This window comes from Gopherus flavomarginatus, chromosome 19 (genome assembly GCF_025201925.1).
Source record: "Gopherus flavomarginatus isolate rGopFla2 chromosome 19, rGopFla2.mat.asm, whole genome shotgun sequence".
Classification (NCBI taxonomy): Eukaryota; Metazoa; Chordata; order Testudines; family Testudinidae; genus Gopherus; species Gopherus flavomarginatus.
In genome coordinates, this window is record NC_066635.1 from 19,142,994 (window position 1) to 19,159,006 (window position 16,013).

The 16,013-nt window shown below is 37.7% G+C and overlaps 1 protein-coding gene across 10 annotated transcripts in view; it reads left to right on the forward strand.

Moving 5' to 3' along the window:
* Positions 1-16,013, forward strand: part of BCAS3 (BCAS3 microtubule associated cell migration factor) — a 490,501-nt gene that overhangs the window by 97,891 nt on the left and 376,597 nt on the right. For all 10 annotated transcript variants that reach the window (XM_050929311.1, XM_050929313.1, XM_050929312.1 and 7 more), the window contains 2 exons: positions 6,021-6,097; positions 7,924-8,007. In XM_050929311.1, coding sequence (XP_050785268.1) covers positions 6,021-6,097; positions 7,924-8,007 — 161 coding nt within the window. The remainder of the gene's footprint in view (positions 1-6,020; positions 6,098-7,923; positions 8,008-16,013) is intronic.

Genomic DNA, 16,013 nt, shown 5'->3' on the forward strand with positions numbered 1-16,013 from the left:
AAGGAGCTAGGCTCCTAACGCTTGTTGATTTCAAGAGGTAGGGTGGGTGAGGTAATATCTTTTTTTGGACCAACTTGTGTTGGTGAGGGAGACACTCCTTCTCCCTCTTTCCCTTTTCCTACTACCTATTATGGAAGAGTCCTATTCACTTTTTCCACAGCATTTATGATTTTAGAATAATAGAAATTTAGGACTGGAGGGGACCTCAATAGATCATCTAGTCCAATCTCTTGCACTTCTTATAGACCACATTTTATAGACCTCTATCATATCCGCCCTTAGCCATCTTTTCTTCTAAGCTGTAAAGCCCCAGTCTCTTTAATCTCTCCTGATATGGAAGCTGTTCCACACCGCTAGTCATTTTTGTCGCTCTTTGTATTTTTACCGATTCTGATCTCTCTCTCTTCAGATGGGGAACTAGAACTGCACACAGTATTCAAGATGTGGAGTGTGCCATGATGATATTTTCTGTCTTTTTATCTATTCCTTTCCAAATGCTACCTGCCATGCAGTTAGCTTTAACTGCTGCTGCACATTTTATAGGATGATTCAAGCTTTAAGAATAAGTCTGGAAAGCCCGATTGGTTTAATTCTTGTTATGTTCTATATGACTTACTTCAGAATGGCCCTGTTTCCCCACTCACTGATTGTTTAAAAGCTGAATGGGTGAAGAGGTGGATTTTGCTCTTTCTCCTCTGACCACCCTCCCTCTATTCATGCTACGGTTACTGAAACTAGAAAAGGAGCTTTTAAAATACATTTAAGTAAAGGGGAAAGTTCTTTCTGGGAATGGAGGAGCTTAGCTTTCTTCAGGAGCAGAAAACAGCAGGGCACTGGAGTGGGAGTTTGTGGGTTGCCATCATGAGAAGAAGAGGTGACCACAAGTATTGTGCGTATATGAATATGAGACTCTGAATGCTAGTAGTCCTATAAGAGTTCAAGGTTTTGCATAGCACAGGGCTGTTGAGAAATAATACAACTCATATCCCTTTCCTTCTCATCACTCAATGTGCAGGGATTTCATAATTGCTTAGAGGCTTACAGAACTGTGTTGGTTTAATCAGCATTCTTGTACTATGGCTGAGATCATTCCATTTCCAGTAAAATCAACTGTACAAATTCAGTGTAACACTAAGAAGACTAAAACCAGCTTTGAACTAAATGATTACAAACTGTGTGCTTATTTTGAACGTATATTTTAAAATAAGGCAGTTCAGTAATAAAAAAACAGCTTTGCATGTGCATAGCCCTTTTTGCTGAAGACCTTTCTGAGCATTAATGAATTTGGCCTTTCTTACCATTGTGAGATAGGTTAGTATTATTCCCATTTTGCTGATGGGAAGAATGAGGCACAGAGAGATTAGGTGATTTGCCCAAGTTAGTATAGGAAATCTGCAGCACAGCTGAGAATAGAGCCCTTCTCCTAAAATGAGAGTTTTAAAATCTCAGTTCCAGTCTTTTGCCTTAACTGCAAACTGCAAACTCATTTATTTTCTGTGTGTATTAATTTAAACAGAGAGAGTAATTGTGTATTTTATAAATATTTAAATTAGCCTCTACTATGTGCTCACCTTTGATACTGGGGAGAGAGGGGGGATGGTTACACTCTCCAGTAAAGCCTCTTATCAAACGTAGTGTTGCTAAGTACTTATACGATTTGCTGTACTATTGGAAGGGCTTTCCCTTAGTGATCGTCTCTTGGATGACCTCTCGATACCTTCATTGAGACTTGGAAACTTTGGTCTTCTTGACAGTTCGCACTGCTTTCTCATTATGTTCATTTTCATTGTAAACATGAAAGAACTGCTGTCGTTATTGCTTAGAATGGATTTTTCTTTGGTTGTTTTGAAGTTTAGTAGAAGTAGAAGTTAATCTTTAAGAGAGTCATGCTTATAATGATTGGATAGCAAAGCCTGACAGGTCACGCTGTTTGTCTTTACATTTGCCGAGTAGATGATGTTCTGCTGACTCCAGCTGTAAGTGTTTTTTTGGATAGCAGAAAAACAATTTGCTTTTCTTCCCATAAAATATAACCCTTTGTTTATTCTTATGGGGCAGGAAGATTCCAAAACACAGAGTCACAAAGAAAAGTGAAGAGTATTGCTTTCTTTTTTTTACACATTTTTTTTCTTAATTGAGAGAAGAGAGTTTAGTACTGAGTTGAATTGCTGACTTCAGCGGAGGTCATTATTGGAACTAATTTGCAAGTAGATTTGTATTAAGTTGAGCAAATCTATAGTGTACTGCCTGTAACATAATGATGCAGTTAATAAAAACACCTGCTACTAGAGATATTCTTAATTTTCTGTATAAACTCATTTCAACCGAAGGAATGAAGCTTTTTATGTTTCCTTGCTGTCTTCAGTTCATTCAAATGATCAGTGACAGCTTTTTTTCCCCCCAAAAGAGAACTTGTCTTTAAATTGCTTATTTTTTGCCAGGTTTAGGCGTTTTTCTCTATCCGTTAAAGTTCCATTATCAGATTACGATCAGTTTGTTCTTTGGTATCTACCCCAGAGTACTTGTGGGGCTTGGGAAGCACAGGTGTCTGATTACAAAACAAAGATGTCTGAGACAAATTTTAACACTTTACATCTTTTTGTGGATATCTGATGTACGGAGGGTGGAGGTGGGGGAGGAGTTCAAAGGACCTGCATGTTTTTACTGAACCAGATAGCAGTTGTGCAAGCTGAAGCTGAGGTCAGCATTAAGTCCTTACTGGTTTACAGCAATAATGTCATCGGAAGAACACATTTGTATTTACAACCTTAAGAAGGATTTTTGCTTTCTTTCCTTAAGAGGCTCTGGCTGCCCACATTGGATGCACTTTCAGAGTGCAATAACAATTGTGGCATCTTACTCCCTGCTTTCATTTTCCTTCCTGAGATCAAGAAGGTGAAAAGGCATCTTACAAAATGCTCGCTTGGTTTTGCTTTCCTGGCTTGAGATGGGTTTAGTGGGATGAATTGCTGCTATTTCTGTTACCGTGGCTTCATGACCTTTGAAATGGCTTATTACGATTTTTTGAATTTTATAGTACTCCCACCTCTACTCCGAAAAATAGATATTGGGCGTGATTTAACACATGCAGCATCACGAGTATAATATCCACTTGGACATGTTTCCAGAAAGAAATATCTTCAAATACATATTTGAGTCTCTCATAAATACATACATATGTATGTATGTAAGAGAGATTTTAAAATCTAGTGTTTTGTATATAATAATGATATATTAAAATAAGTTTAATTGGTGTTTGCTAATAAATTGTATTAAATCTCTTTCAACACTGCACAGTGTAGAAAATAATGCCATAGGAAAACGTGTTGCCTTTGTCCTCACTAAAAATGCTGGCCAAGTGGCTGTTCAGGAATCAAATGATAAAGGTCTACAGCTAGTATGAGAGAGAATGGTGTACTAGGATCATTCTTATCTGTAGTCCCCGTCAACCTTAGACGAGGAATAGATTTTCTTGTTCTTACTGTAGTTAACTGATCAGTATACAAGAATTTGACCCATGAAATAAATGGGTGAAATAGAAGTGTAGCTATATTTAGCTTTCTCTTTGTATGTCACTTCTCCACTGTACTGTAACACACTATGTTCTGCAAGTCCTTCCATTCCCTTTTGTTGCTAAAGGTGTGTACTATTCTAAAATGCTGGTTAACTGATCCCAGTCTACCCTTTATGATTTGGATTAATCAAAACTCCAGTAAATGACAGAGGCATAGCTAAACATTTTAAATGCATTGTTTTGTTTACCTTTTATCTTGGTCAACCAATAAGCGAGAAATACTCTAAATTGATATAGTATGAAAGATCTTCAGGAAGATAATTGAGGAGAATATGGTTGGTTAATCCTTTGATAGGATCCAGGCTTTATACACTGCCTATGATATTTCTTGATAAAATTATTTGTAGTTTTCATATTTTGTACATCTCCCCCCAAGATAGTTAACATGAATAATTTTCCCTTAGCCAGCCATGCCAACATTTAGATGCTGTATTAGATAGTATCGGCCTCAATCCAGCAAATAGGGCTATTCACATGGTTAAAGGTACTTTACTGATTCAGGACCTTATTGCACTAGCCTTTCACATTTGGTGACTCAGAATCAGATCACGCATCAGCCCAAATTCTGCAAATACTTGCAGTTGAATTACTTATATCTGTGTGAAATCCCATTGATGTTAGTAGCACAATGCATTGGGGTTAGGAACTGCACAGGCATAGATGTTTGCAGGATTGGAGCCCTAAATAGTATGCAAAAATGTTACATATTATTTATGGTGTTGTAGTACCTACAGGTCCCAGCTGGGATATGATTGGACTTCATAGTAGTATGAGTTCCCTGCCCCGAAGACCTTACAATCTAAAATGACCCAGGACACAGTATTCCGCAAACTGGTCAGATTGCAATTGTAAGAACTCAGCCTTTAGTTCCAGATTTTTTCCCCTTTATGCTTTTTATTTAGGTTTTACTCTTTCTTCTGTCAAATTGTTCTAAAACCTGTCTTTATAATATTTTTTATTTTAATCCCACTTTTGTTTATAACTAACACTAGAATTTTCTATAGTTTTGTTAACTTTTGGCTCTTTCTGTTAGTTACATTTAGCATCCCATCTAGTTTAAGTTAATTTTAAACATTGGCAACTTAAAAAAATATATATATTTAACCCTCGCCTTTTCAAATATTCAAGGGTATCTTTAACTTTAGCTGCTTTTCAGTACTGTTATTTTCTGTGCTGTGTTGTTTTTAACTTTGAATCCTAGCCTTATGCATATTTATATTAAAATTTTAAGACTTTGTGTATTTGCAAGTGCACCTATTTTCCTTGATAACAGAGACTGTGAATAACAGGTAGGACCAAATGTGGTCTAAGTATATTTGATCCTGCCTCAGTGCAGGGTCTGGACTAGATGACCTCTCGCGTCCCTCTGAGCCCTATATAGCTTTGATGCTATGAGCGATGGAAAGTTTTTAGTATGAAGCTAACTGGAGTTCTGATGCCGAACTTGAGTCAATGAAGGTGATAAGGAACGAACAGTTTGGCAGGAAGAAAGCACAGTTTTGTAAACACACCACAAAACAAGCACGCAGTTTGTCGTGATAGGCAGTCTGCTTAAAAAAGACTCAGTACTGGGATAGAAGAGATGTTGCAAGCCAAAACTAAAATGTGTTAACAAACCTGGGCAAGGGAAGCTTGCATACTACCTCTTCTATGCTGTTCATGATTCTGGTCAATGCTGTTAAAGCTCGCTCTTTCATGAATACTTACATATGGGATTAATTTAATACATTGTGAGTAGTGCCAATGACTTAATGGAACTGCTTGCAGGGTGAAATTGCAAGTTGATGTCAATGGGTGTTCTGCCATTGATTTTAATGGGGTGAGGATTTCACTCAGAGTGGGTAAAGTTAAGTACCCACATAAGTCTTTGTGAGAGATGACCTGTAAACACAAATACTTCTATTAAAAACAAACAAAACCCACCCACAGACACCTAAAATGATGTTGACCTCATTGTAGTTATTGATCACCAGCAGGCATTCAGTTAAATGAACTTAATCGTGGTGTAAATATATAAAATTACTTGGTTCACAGAACCAAATAATTCTATATATTTATACCATGATGTGGAGAAATCCACTTTTCAAAGTACTAAAAATCCCAATAACTTAAATGTAAAGTTAATATCCCATGCAGTTTTGAGTGATGGATTTCTTAAAGTTGTAAAATCTATTCTCCATTCTCAGCCTTCCAAAATGACTTTTTTAAAAAGTAAGAAACTCAAACATAAGGAAAAATTTGCATTTACCATTAATTAACTAACTGTTAATAACATGGCTCATCTTTCCACAATCTTATCTTCAGCTACAAAAATGTAAGCATTTGCTGAGTGATATTAGCAATTGAAGGCTCTTTGTTTAGACTTTTTGTTTTCTTGGCAATAAGTAAAATTCTTTGTAAGAAGTCATTAAGATATTTCTCAGTGCTGCCTTTTGAAAATTTTCAGGCTGCTATCCTTGTCCGGGGCCAAACATGAATCCCATTGCTCTTGGGAGTCGTTGGCTTGCTTATGCAGAAAACAAGGTAAGGAATGGCTTAAATTTTAAATATTTTCTGTAATAGAGAAGCCAGAATGATTTTATCTAAACCACAGGAACAGACTTGTTAAAAAATAAAAATAAAAAAAGGCTACAATCTTTAAAAGGACGTTGACAAATGATGGTAGGCCAAAAGTCAGACCTACCAGCTGTGTTTTGTATGCAGTTATATCATCCCTCTGCTCTATGTACTGTACCTTGTTCAACTGTGTGAGCTTACAGGGCCTGGATATACAAGAATAGTACTGGCAGAAAAAGGAGAGTTTCAATGTATGGTTGCATCATATAGCTTGACTGGCAATTAACACCTTAAAAATCATGTTCAGCTCTTTAAACAATAACTCTCAACACCCCTGTGAGACAGATGTATGCCTGTTTAACCATTAGGGGAAACTGAGTCACAAAGTGGTCCAAGGATTTGCCTAAGACCACACAGCGAGTGAGTGGGTAGACTGGGGATTAGAACTCAAAAATTTCTGGCTGCCTGCCTCCGGGCTCAATCCGTTAGACCACAGCTGTCTTTGAGAACATAAAATATTGAATTAGTTGTGATTATTTTCAGAGTCAAAGAGAGAAAAATTAGATGCCAAGGAAAGTAATTAGCACTCTTTTTACCCAGTGTAGTCCTAAAAGTTCACTGCAAATTTAAAACAAGATGTGTTTGAAAACTTCACGTTCAGTTACCAGAGTGTGGTTTGTATTTTAAAATGGAAGCACTTACCTTTTTCATGTTCACCCTTGGTTACATTCCTGTGACAGGAATAACTGCTTGTAAGAACTGAGCCAAGGACTATCAGAGAGGCAGCTTTTATTAATTTGCCTGCTGTTATACCTCTGTTCAAATTTAGGTCTGCCTCTTGATGAAACACCACACCCATCGGTCAGCTACAGTGTTGTTCAATTTACAGACTGATCTGTAAGTTTTGCAAATGCTTCAGCAGCAAATTTAAACAAATTATGAAAACAAATAGGTCAAAAGGCAACTTCAGCCACTGATGTTTCCCTCGAATACATTGACTATTTCCCTTTTTCAGTTTAATTTTTACTTTTTTACCCATTTTAATAGAATTACAAAGAGGCATTTTCAGGAGAAGATATAGTTTAGGATGATTTTTATCCCTTTCTCCTCTTTCTTTCAACAAAAATGATAGAAGGGAGCAACTAGGAAGTCAACATTTTCTATGCAGCAGCAATTAATATCAGTGACTCATTTGCCATTTTATTTAACTGGCAGTCTTCATTAATTGTTTGATAGGGGCTAAAGGTGTCCTGTTTTGGTATATTAATAATAAAAGAAAAGCAGTCTAGAAGCAATGCAATTGCAGACATATTAAATCTCTACAAAGCCCAAAGAATTTAAAATGTACATGTAGCAATATTTTTTCTTTTGTCATTTTTCTCCTTGCTGGAGTCTGTATAATAATAATAAAAAAAAGAATGGAGTAGAGGGGAAAGCCACATCCAAATTCATAGGATGTCAAATATTTAAAGTTACATAGACATTGCTAAAGCCGTTGATTATGTTTATTTAAATTTATTTGCGGTAATGCTGCCAGACCCAAAATCCCACCATTTCAAAGTTTATGAATTCTTAGGAACTACTCATCTTGTAATTGAAAACCAAAGCTGAGCATGCAACAGTCTGGGTGGCACCCAGAAGATTATAAAAAGGGGTTAAGTGTCTCAGTAGGGCTTTTTGCTATTTGTATGAAAAAACACGCCACTGTACATGATAAATAAGAGCTATGCTAATGGGTTACGGGGTTGTATAGTTTAATAATAGTGACTTGCTGGCTGTCTTTCTCCTCGCAGCTGATCCGGTGCCATCAGTCCCGTGGTGGAGCCTGTGGAGACAACATTCAGTCTTACACTGCCACAGTCATTAGTGCTGCCAAAGTGAGTACATCCGCAACCACTGGAAGACGTTTTCGTGTGCAGTGATGATCAGATTCCCTTGCTGAACTGTATTAAGATTTCCCCCCCACCCCCTTCTAATTCACAAAATAGAAAAGAACTCAGAAAGGTGCTGGAATTGCTTTAATAATATTAAAACCAACTATAGGGGCCAGATCCTGCACATTTCTGAGCAGCCATTGTTCCACGCCTCTCAGTAGGCACTCAGTGCCGTTCAGGATTGGACCTTTTATATTTCACACCTTTAGTCACGCTACCAGCTCTTGCTCATGTGAGCATTCTCAGTTAAATCTACTCAAGCAGGACTGATCTCTTAGCATGTTGATACTCGGTTTATAAACACAGCAGTGCCTGGTGCTTTGCGGATATATTTGCTTAAATACTATCTTTTTACTGTATTTCAAGGGTGATAAAATTGTACTTGAGGGATAGAAGAGCTAATTAATTATAAACTTACTTTACTAGAGCTGGCTGAATTTCGGCAAATAGTTTATTCGCTGGTATGATTTGGCAAATAGTTTTGGCTGGAAAAAATAGGGGAAGAAATTCTAAAAACATAGAAATGTTTCATTTCAACATTTTCAAAATTAAAATTAGTAGAAAACCCCAAGCCCCACTCCTCCCCCTGAAAACTAAACATTTCAAGTTAAAGGAAACGTTTTGTTAGACCTGAAATGATTTTTTTTTGTTTTTGTTTTTCACTGGCAATTAAAACCTAAAAAACTGTTGTTTCAGGTTGATGCAAACCAAATTATTTTTCAGATTTTTTGAGTTCAGTCACCGAACCAAAAAATCAGTTATTCACCCAGCTCCAGTTATTATAACCTTCAAAAAAGCCTCTGAGTGTTAATAATAATGTTTACATTTAGATACCAGTGCCTATGGTTTGCTTAGTCGGAACAGCGTTCCTCTGTGTGTTTGGAAGCTTCTGAGTTTTCATGGAAAAATCTTAGGCAAGCCAAAAGAGCATGCATTTTTTTCCTGGAGATTTTACCTCTCACATTTGGAAAAGTCAGTTCTTGTTCACACACAAAAAAGTGAGTTTCAGTGTTGGCTGGCGAAGTTCATGCTGATTACAAGCTTTTCTCATAACCACAAGCCTTGTGATTTGTGAAATACACAACAAAACAGTTCTAATCATAGGGATTACAAAGAGAATCTAAATGACAGCATGGAATAGAAAGCACAACTGCGCTGAACAAAACAACAGTTTAAAGAACCCACAAAGAGAAGCAAAGGTCATGCTGTTTCATATAAAAGCAAATAAAAGAATGAATGTATTCCATCAAGATGGCTTTAGAACTCAACTGTGTTGTGGTTGGAGGAGGAGGAGAAAAATCACAGGTTTTTACATTGCTGAGAGGAAATTTGGATCTTCCTCCTCCTGAAGATACTATTTTAAATCTGTAATATCTGCTTTGAGTACCTTCACACTCAGTGGAAAAAGTTGAAAAAAATACTTTCTGTCTCATCAGCATTAGCATTTTTTTTTAAAAAGGGCAAATGGGCTTAGCTAACTAGTTCAGTAGCATTTGCTATAACTGTGCTCAAATAGGCTGGATTCTTGTTTACATGAGGGTCACTTTATACTACCAAAGCAGCATAAAGTGGCCTTCATGTAAGCAAGAGTCTGGCCCGATATGCCATTGGAAAGAGCAGGCCACAATGTTGTTTAAACTCTGTACAACTGAGTAGCGCACATTCTATAGTCCCTGCAGATCAAAGGCTAATTTTTTGTTTTGTGTTGTTACAAGGACTGAAAAATCCAGCCAGAGAGTGTCTGTCAGAAAGCACGAAAGGGTCCCTAGACAAGACCATAGATTAATAGTTTTTAAGGCCAGTAGGGACCGTTACGATGATCTAGTCTGACCTCCTGCATCATACAGGGTGGAGAATTTCACCCAATACATATGAGCCAAATACATACAAACTTGAAAATAATGATGGTGCAGTAAACAGGGAAAATATTTGTATAGTCCCAGGAAAGAAAAATATGTGAGACCCTATATAACAGCAAGGTAATAATCAGAGCTGGGAAAAGATAGAAAGCCATTAGATAATATGCACTAACGCATGCTACGAACCGCTAATATTTGGGGAAGGAATTCTGAATTGGTAGTAGGGTAGATTGAAAATCTACAGTTACATCCAAATGCCATGATTCTCTTGTCAGTTGTTGGGGTTCTTCGTTAGTTGTGATCCCATTGTGTAAATAGGGGCAGGGGAGACTCAGGGCCTCTTGTGTACAGTATAAGTGGTGGGGAAAGCATATATTTAAATGAGACATTAATACATTGCAAGCCGGGGTGGAGTTTGGTTGGGACTGGTAACAGTGGATACAACCTTCTGGGGAGGGAGGGAGATTTTGACCAAGGGGATTTGAGACAGTGTTCATCATCCTCCCTGCTCTACCCCTACCTCTTTGCCTCTAGTAGATGGGGGCTGCTGCTTCCCACTTCTGCCCCCTTCCTTTTTGTATGGGGAGACAGGATCACATGCAGTGTCTGGGTCCAGGCTCTGGGGCTCATCCCATCCACGGCAGCTGCCATTGGGCAGTGCAAGCGGGGTCTTGGCTCTTTCTGTTGCTGAAGTTTTTGAAGGGGATGATAAAAAAAAAAAAAAAGGTGCATCCTGGGTTGAGTAGCCCTGTTTGTCGTGCCTTTCACTAATATGCTGGATTTCTGAGAGTGCCAGGGCCTGGGCTGATTCTCAGTTTTGGGGTCAGGAAGGTGCATCTTTGCTGTATTGGGAAACTGGCACATAGTTATGTGGATTTTTTTTCACATTCCACTTGGCATCCAGGAGGTTTGTTTTTGGGGAGTCCAGTGCAGTCGAGGCTAGAAAGGGTCCAGCTGAAGACTCTAAAATTAAATGGGCTGCTTGGACACTAGTCCTTGGCATTCATGTGCCATAATGACAGGAGTGCACCTCTATGTCTGCTGCTACTGGTAGCTCTTCTCCTCTATCCTACCTCTGCCAAGAAAGAGAGGAGAAGGTTGAGACTCTGGTATCCAGTCAGGGTTCCTTGACTGGCCAGAGTCTGTATAGAGAGAGCATGGGTTCACACTCACTTTCAAGGTAGGACCTCAAGGTGCCAGTTCAGATCAGTGAACAAACATGTAGGGTAGTGTTGGGTGATATATACCAGTTAGCTGTAGGCTGTTAATAACGCTGTAGCCTCCTTGTTTAACCATATGATTTCCGTGTTTCCTTGTTTCCATGTCCAATCAATGGACAGTGTAAATATTTTCAGCCTGAAATTTTGATAGTCAGGAGGCTATTTTATTGTTAGTTGACCAAGGTCTAATTGATTAGTACAAACCTGATACAAATTTATGCCCCAATTTTGCAAACATTTATGCACATGCAGAACTTTACTCATGTTAATAGTCCAAGTGAAGGCAATGGGACTACTTAAGTGAGTGCACATGTGTAAGTATTTGCCGGATTGGTGTCTTAATTATGTTTGTGCTTTTTGCTAACAAATTTTGTAACTTTTGTGTCTGTTAGCAAGTCTGAAGCATGGAACAAAGTTAATAACTTTGTTTTGACCGATTTAATCAAACTGCGTAACAGTAAGCGAAATTCCACTTCCTGGTAATTGAAACACTGACTTACCTCAGAGGCAAATATACACTCCAAATATCTGTTGCCCTTTGCCCTTCCCATTACCTCACCCTATTGCTTGTTTAAGTAAATCTTCCTTTACAGGCCTCAACTGTGATTATATCTTATCTGCATGAAATGGTCTAGGATCCATCCCTTTGATCAATGGAGGAGTTAGCTTCTTTTAAAGTGGATGTCCTTTTTTATTCCCTACTCTGTCCCTTTTGAATTCAGAGCGGTCCCATAAAAGTTCTTTTTTCTCAAATGACCTTGGAATTCAGCCTTTTGTGGGTCTTGATTCCAATCTCTTACTGAGGGACGTGGAGGAACCTTTACACAGAGAGGGAAGATGAAGTTTGGTAAGGAGTAATAGTGATAGAACCTCATCTGAGAGCTCCCACTTGGAGATCCTCAGAGGAAACACTCGGTAGCTGTAGAAGATATTTACTATGATGACATTTGATGGGTTAACTTGAAAAATGCCTTGGTAGCTAACAGCTTTTTTTCTCCCTAATGTGGTTCCCATGAGTTTATCATATGAAGTAGGCCTCTTGCATAATCAACAATTTCAAGAGTTATCCTCAATCCCTTTATCTGGCAGTGCTAGAGCTACCCCTGTTAACATTTAATGCTAAGTTCAAAACCACCATCACATTAGGAGATGTTGACTCTTGGTGCTAATCTCTCTTTTTATCCCAGCTATATTGGAGAAACTCACAATATCATGGATTTATTATTTGATGATCTTTATTTTAGATGTCTAGAAGGATTTTGTTTTGAACAGCCAGAATAGTTTTCACTATTCCCACTTCATGCATCTGACAAAAACTCTCCTCTCTGCTGTTGCTAACTTTTCCATGGGTCATTTTGCCTCTTTGATCTTATTTTCTTATTTCTTATTTTCATTTCTTCCCATTTGTTTGACTGTCTGTGTGTGTTCTAAGGCATATCACAGTAGTGATAATTTCAGCACTGAACGTAAATGCCGTGGAAACAGAAAATGATCACATTTTAAAATGTTGATAATTTTAATAGAGTGTATCAGGGAAGTTATTATTGTTCACAAAGATGAAAATTGCTTTGCATGGTGTGCTTCAGGTCCCATGGATTTCTCCACTGCCGGTAAAGTCAGTGAAATGGGACTGAAGGCATGTAGCATCTTCCAGGAATGAAGCTCATTATTATTGAGTAGTTTTAGTGATTGGTGAACTTCCAGGGGTTTGGTTTAGATAATCATCCAGATGTGAAGTTGCTTATCTGCAGTATTCATGCTTTTGGAGGGGGGAGGGAGGGGGACAACACACTGTTCCATCCCCTTCCCCTCCTTTGGCTTCTTCATCTACCTGGAGAGAGACCCCGCTTTTTGCTAACAACTATGTGTTGAGAAGGTGATCAGCCAGACCAGCTCATTCTCTAGTCTCTTAAAGAGGTGTCCAGGTATGCCTTCTCTCTCCTAATTCAGTCTTGGGGTGGCATGGCAGGCAACCCTTCCATACCTTTCTTAAGGATAGCCAGTAAATTCCCTTCCTCTCTATATCTCGTGAAACCATTTTGCTGCTATTTCAGCACATATGGTTCTCATCATGTCTGGAGAAGGGAAAGTCAAGAATTTCATTTCAGAACTTCATCAAAAGTTTGGTTCAAATTTGGATCTAAAATTGTTTGAATTAAAGGAACTGTTATGTTGTTCAAACCATATTTTCAGTTTAATTATTGATTACCAAGGTATTTGCGTATCAGTAGAATCTTTGGTTCTTTCAAATATTCCAGCTTCTCCTTCCAGAGTCTTAATTTGGAAACATTTACATTTTTATGTTAACTTTTTATTCCCTTTGTGAGAAAGAACAATACATAATTTTATCATTAAAAGGACATAAGACCTTGTTAAAACTAAACAGCTCAACTGTCATTGGATGATACATTTTAATTTTCTCAGCTAATTAAAGGTGTGGTCTTTTTTTAGATTCAACAGTGGATGAGTACATAGGTTTTTTTAAAATTAAAATTACTGTTCATATTTGAATGAAGAGCAGGTTTTTTTAAGTGTCTAATTGCACTATGCAAAGTTTTGAGATTTTGCATTTAAATGTAGTGCAAGTTGTTTACAAGAAAACATTGAAAAAATGGATTTCATTTTTAGGAAAACATCATGTGTTCACTCACTAAGAATTCCCATCAATAATGAAGAAAGCTGAAAAGTGAAAACTCATACATTTATTTAAACTTAAAACCTCTTTTGATGGTCTGCCTAACATCTAACATCATATTATAAACCAAGTTTTCTTGTCACCTAATAACTGCTTTAGTTGATTCTTTTTTGGTGTCTCTTAATCCCAAGGTGGTAAAGTGATTTAGCAAAAACTGCATCTGTTTTCTCTTGATACCTGATAACTTCTTAATGAGTACTAACAGCTTATGTGAGAGCAAGGCCATTAGCGCTAATGGATAGGGAGGACAGCTGATATGGCATGGGAAAGGTTAAAGATTACGAGGGAAGTTTTTGCAAATATACACATAGCACAAGGGAATAAGTAACGTAATGGTTTTGCACTGATATTTATGTACTAATGGACTGGGCCAAATCTTTGTACACCTATTATTTTTCAGACGGCTTGCAGTTACAGTCTGGCATAACATATGACAGTAGTTCAACTTGTTAGATAAGCATGCTATGTTTTTCAAAGAAACTTAAATAGTGTGCTTGTCACTATATAATCTAACTAGATATAATATTGCAGTTACTTTCTTAAGAGGCTCATTCTAACCTGTTCTTGCCACATAATCTTCCTATGTATTTTACTGAGTCTGTAATGCTTACATTTTCTGGCTGCATGAAATACCACTGCATTAGTGTATGCTCTTAATTACACATGTATGTCACATCAGTATTGGTCAGTTTTTTCTGAAGGCCTGTGTGTTGTAACACGGTATTGTGGTATTAACTTTTAGGTCTTTCTCTTCAGATACCATTATTTGTTTTGTTGTATATTATTTTTAATCTTCTAGATGAAACATTAGCTGTTAAAGTTTGTTCTTTCTTATTCATTGATGTGAGTATGAAAAGATCAAGATAAGAAGCAAATAGCAGGATATATTACTAAACACTTTAAAACCAAAAGGTATTCCGTTGATAAAGGCATGGCTCAGTTTTAAGTGGTAGTATCTCCATTAGCATTAATGGGGTAAGTACATCAACAGAGGCATCTCAGAGGTTAATCAGGCTTCCTGGCTAGAAATTGCCATCAATACAGTGTGGCGCCTAATTCTGTTGGTCCTTCAGAGGCTTTCCTGACAACACACTACCAGACTTTATGTAAGTCTTTTCCTATGAATTATTAAAGCAAACGTTTGGCTGCTAATTGATGAACACTAATGTGTTTTCTAATCACTGCAGTTTGAGTTTTTAGCACTAAACAAAGCAGTTACAATTGATTTGTGGCTTATTCTTGGTTTCAGTTTTTGATCTTTATCTTTTTTTCCTTTTCAATTTAGCAGGCAGCTTTGCTTGTCATTTTAGTTAAGAATTTATTTGTCGCAATGTCATTCTGTTCTTAAACTCCTATTATATTTATTTATCAGAGGCGGTCCTTGGTACCAGGAAAAACGTTACAGAGTTGTAGTTTTTTTTAACCGATCTCTCCCAAATTGTCCTATTCCACCACCACCAGTAGAAAAAAATTAGTAAAGTATAAAACCCAATGCCAGGGATAAAATTTCAAAGTAATGCCTGGGAAGCATGAACAATAAGTCCCATTACTGGTAGTAGGATTTGTGTGATCTGCTGGAAGTCCTCCTTCCCACTACTTTGAAGACGTAGCCTTTAATGTTACTGGTTTTGGGTCTTATATTCAAACAATATTAGAACTCCAAAAGGTGAATTCTTGAGAAATAAATGTCTATCCCTTTTATATCCATAAAGGGCCACATCCTTCCTGTCTTACTCATCTGGATACCATTGCCTTCAGTGGGACTATTAACATATGAGTAAGTCAAGCACGATTTGGTCCAAAGTAAGTATTTCTCTACGTAGTGGGAATGGGCGACGAGATGGATCACTTTGTTTACCCATTCTGTTCATTCCCTCTGAGGCACCTGGCATTGGCCACTGTTCAAAGACAGGGTAATGGGCTAGATGGACCTTTGGTCTGACCCAGTATGGCCATTCTTATGCAGTGAATGTGTAATGCCTTTATTCCTCTCACTGCAGCTACAACTTACATTTGATCCCTGTTACCATGTCTGAGGTGGCGTATCAAATGAAATGAAGGACAAGCCTTGTATATTTCTGTAGTTCATCATCATAGAGGAGAAAGGTCACATGGCAATAGAAATGTGATCTGTGTACTCACACTGCACTTCTTTCAATGGGTTCTGTGCACTTG